Source organism: Melanaphis sacchari, unplaced genomic scaffold (genome assembly GCF_002803265.2).
Source record: "Melanaphis sacchari strain LSU unplaced genomic scaffold, SCAv2.0 Contig55_pilon_pilon, whole genome shotgun sequence".
Taxonomy (NCBI): domain Eukaryota; kingdom Metazoa; phylum Arthropoda; class Insecta; order Hemiptera; family Aphididae; genus Melanaphis; species Melanaphis sacchari.
Window position 1 is genome coordinate 1164037 of NW_020271389.1, and position 4179 is coordinate 1168215.

General features: G+C 27.5%; 1 protein-coding gene across 1 annotated transcript in view; it reads right to left on the bottom strand.

Moving 5' to 3' along the window:
- LOC112599839 (suppressor of Mek1-like) overlaps positions 1-1059 on the bottom strand; it is a 13789-nt gene extending 12730 nt beyond the window's left edge. Inside the window, exons 1-2 of the mRNA XM_025346911.1 lie at positions 959-1059; positions 32-499 (exon numbers count right to left, since the gene is read on the bottom strand). Coding sequence (XP_025202696.1) covers positions 32-499; positions 959-1049 — 559 coding nt within the window. The 5' untranslated portion in view covers positions 1050-1059. The remainder of the gene's footprint in view (positions 1-31; positions 500-958) is intronic.
- Positions 1060-4179: the final 3120 nt, after the last annotated feature.

The window sequence follows — 4179 nt, forward strand, 5'->3', positions numbered from 1 at the left end:
TCATCATCATCATCATCATCATCATCATCATCATCATCATCATCATCATCGTCCTCTTCACTATCTTTTTTGTTTTTAATATTTTTGCCTTTTTTAATCGTTTTTTTGCTTTGAATTTTACGCCGGTTAGTTTTTTCATCGCTTTCTTCACTGTCTTCTTCATCGTTTTCTTCTTTGTACTTGTACTTTTGAGACATATTTGGTTTTTTAAACGGAAGAACAAAGTTGTATTTATTTTTAATGTCATCATTTTTAGAAACCAATTCTTTAAGTAATTTTATAGCTTTCAACTCTTTTGCTATCGATGGGGAAAAAAAACTCATCATTTTTCCTATTAAAAATCTTTTCATTCCTCTCCATGCCATGTTAATATTATACCTTGTTTTAGACACATCAATCATCTTTCGATTTTTAAACTTCGCGATCATTACATCTATAACAATTTCTTGAAGTCGTTTTGACTCAAGGCGATCATCAAATGGTTTAACCGTAAGAGAATCTGAAAAAAAATATATACATTTTAAATTATGGAAACATTATAATTAAAATTTTAAGTATTATTAATTATCATTCATAAAATCATAAGAAATATACTTAATATAATATAACAATAGTAATTATATTATGTCAATAGTTAAATGTATACAATTTTTACAAAATGTATAACATGTATAATTTTAGTTTTATATTATTAAATTATAGGTACTTAAAAAAGTCAACTTGGTAGTAGCAATAAACAAATATATTATGTAACAAATTTTACTTAAATTATTTACTTTTTTGAATTATAGTTAAAAGCTTTAAACCACAAAAATCTATACAAATCAAATAACAAAGGAAAACCTTTATCGAAACTGCTAAATTATTGGAAAATAAAAACCAAATTTTTTTTAAATTTATTTATTCATTACTGTGATAATTATTTACATGTGTTATGTATAAACTATAAAGTACTAACCTTTAATGTATATTTTTTTGCCTCCATTTGTTACAGATAAAAAGTTTATAATGAAAATGGATAAAAATAAATAAACGCACTGTCTATCCATTGATACAAATATGAATGTGTTTATGATATGTGGTATAAAAAAAATACTCATATCATAACTATGAAATTAACTGCCGTCGATATTTTTTTCTCGCTTAAAATTATGGCAGGGGTTTTCAGTTAATTATTATGCTACTAATTGTCTTTCTTCGTATTGTCACAATAACCTGACATGCATGTGTAAAATAATACAATTGACGATTTTTGTTTTCTACGATAAACACAAGTTCACATGTAATTGTAATTTTTTTTCAAAATAAGGTTTTATAAAAATAATTTAGATTTTTAACGATTTTACGTTTAGTCAGTGGTAATTGAATAAAAATTTTATTAGTGGTTTTATTTAGTTTGACAATTTTATTTAATAAATAGTGTGAGAAATCAAAAAACCAAAAAAAAAAAAAAAAAACTCGTATCTATTCCATAACTCATTTGCAGCTTAAACTCGCAATTTAGAGTGTATTAATATTTATTGAAAGAGATCAACATTAATCAAACACTTTTTACATAAATTGGTTTCAACAGTCAGTGCCTTTAATAATAATGTCCGATAAGCTCAAATATCGTGTTCAAGTCCAGGCGAGAGTGATCCTGCATCGCGTAATCATTATTATTTGTAATTAATTTAACGAATATACTGTTAAAATGATACTTCTTTAAAGTTTATTATCTATATAATTATGTTAATCCTCACTGTTGACTGTTTTTATGTCTGTTGTCTGAAGGTTAAAGTATTTGATGTGTTTTGTGTGTATGAATTATATTAAACATAAACAGATCAGCTAACCTCTCTATACCATTAATGTACCTGCAATCAAATACATATTTTAATGTAGACGTGTTCGATTCCTAAAAATCTTATATTGCAGAAATAAAATCAACGTATATAAGACATTCGTTTTCAATTTACTTTTGTGCATAATTTTATAAATTACTAAATAATAATTAACATTACTCTATAATTAAGAAATTCACGAATCATACGATTAAAATACCTACTGCCACTAATTATGACTAATATCTTAATGTTTACTATTTAGTTACAGCTGACCGTGATAAATCGTACGTAAAAAAAAAAATAAAGAGCTCGAATAAAATAAAATTAATATAAGTCATGTTGTATACAAATAGTTACGTGTCATTTAATAACTTTAAATTATATATATAAATTTTTATTATTTGTTCACGTGAAAAATAAAAATTCTCCTGAATATTTTATAAACCGTCTTTATTTTAATATGGGTCTCAAAATATATATAAATTTTGTATATTTTGTTTTAGTATAAATCTTTTAAGATTTAATACCTATTTTACGTGGTAAAATAAAAATTCTCCTGAATATTTTTATAAACCGTTTTTATTTTAATATAACTTTAAAATATATATACATTTTATTTTTATATAACTTTAAATATATATAAATTTTTAGTGTATTTTTATTTATTTATTTTTAATTTTTAATTAATTAATAATTAATTAATTTTTAGTATCTATCTTTTAAGTGTAAATTAATAATACTGATGTACATGGGTTAATTGTCTATTATCTGTATGTACTTGATCAATTTCGTTTATTTGAATATATTAAACTGAACTTATGTTGCCATCTTTGTAATAACAAAATAAAGGTGAGCTAGACGATAAATATAAAATATTAAATGGTGTTCGATGAAAGAGTAGTGATGTGGTGGACTGACACAAGGACAAGCCGAGCGTAAAGTCCGTATTAATAAATATTGAGATACTTTTCCGTGTTATACCTTCTCTCGTTCTTCGGAGGGTTTCGAGATCTAGATTCAAGATGGATCAAATACATCATTACAAATTAGATAGTAGCATAACCTGTACTCAACAATTATATTTTAGCATGCTACCTATCTGATTCGCCGCAGTGAATACTTATAATAACCGTCGGAGAAAGATATATGGTAACACACATGATACTGATTTGTGAAAACTTATGTTTAAATAAGAAAACAACACTGATTTGAATTAGAAGAAAGAAGTCCAGTTGTCGTCAGTCTTGTGTGTAATGTCTAGGTGGTTTTGGGAAAGTTCGTTCGTTTGTTGTGCGCCCTGCACTGTAATTTTGTATGCTCGCACTGATAGTTTGGCCTGAGCTCATGCACTCGTGACTTGGCTGGTGCTCGTGCACTCGTGGTTTGCGTGGTGCCTCGTGCACTGCGGAGAAGACGTCGACACATTGGAGTCGCAGGCCATGCCATCATAAAAAGGACTCAGCGTTTTTCAAGAAATAGCTTCTTCTATACGACAGAGATTTATTGTACCATGGCCGCTCCTGGTCTAACGAAATTGGTTCATTGATCGCTGAGATATTGTACAACTCATGTGTCATTCCTTTGTGATCATATAATATAAGTTGTTTTTGTCAGTGGCAGTGAGTTTGTAGGGTTTAGATCTTTGCTGCGACAACTTGACCCGTTAATTTATTTAATTGAATTTTATGTATATAATAAACAATGATATGAGCATATCATACAATAATAACAATGGAAAATAAATGTTTGATAGTTAAAAGAAATGTTGGGAGTTAATTTAAAAATCTCTTCAAGTCACTTTATAGGCTAATAGTGTTGAGGTACATATTATAATCAAGTGTTGTAATCAATTATTTTTATTACTAAGATGTGGAAATATTTTCTGTGATGCAAATAAGAGTACCTATCCTTTAAAATTTGACTGATATATTATGAATTATTAATATTGTAGGGAAAGTGTTTATTAATTTAAACTAATAATAAACCTTATTGACAAACTCAACGTCTGTAGCTTAACAAGTTTGAAAAATCATTCGTCGCTGCTGTCTTATCCTGATGATTAAAATTGTACCTGTGCTTGTCTGTACATCTTTCTACATGGGCCATCACCAGCTCAAGATCCACTGTCGTACTCGCAGATTCGTCTGAAGAGGAATCATAGTTAACGTTATCATTGGACAATGTGCTTTGGAATCTAATTAAATAATAAATGGATTGACTATTCGATTTCAGTGAGAGCAAAATTAACAATTTAGTTAGTTAATCGATTTGCATAAACGGTTGTTAACCGACATAATATCTTAAAATATGAATACTTGTAAGTTTGCGTTTGCAGCTTGTAGCCAGATTCACG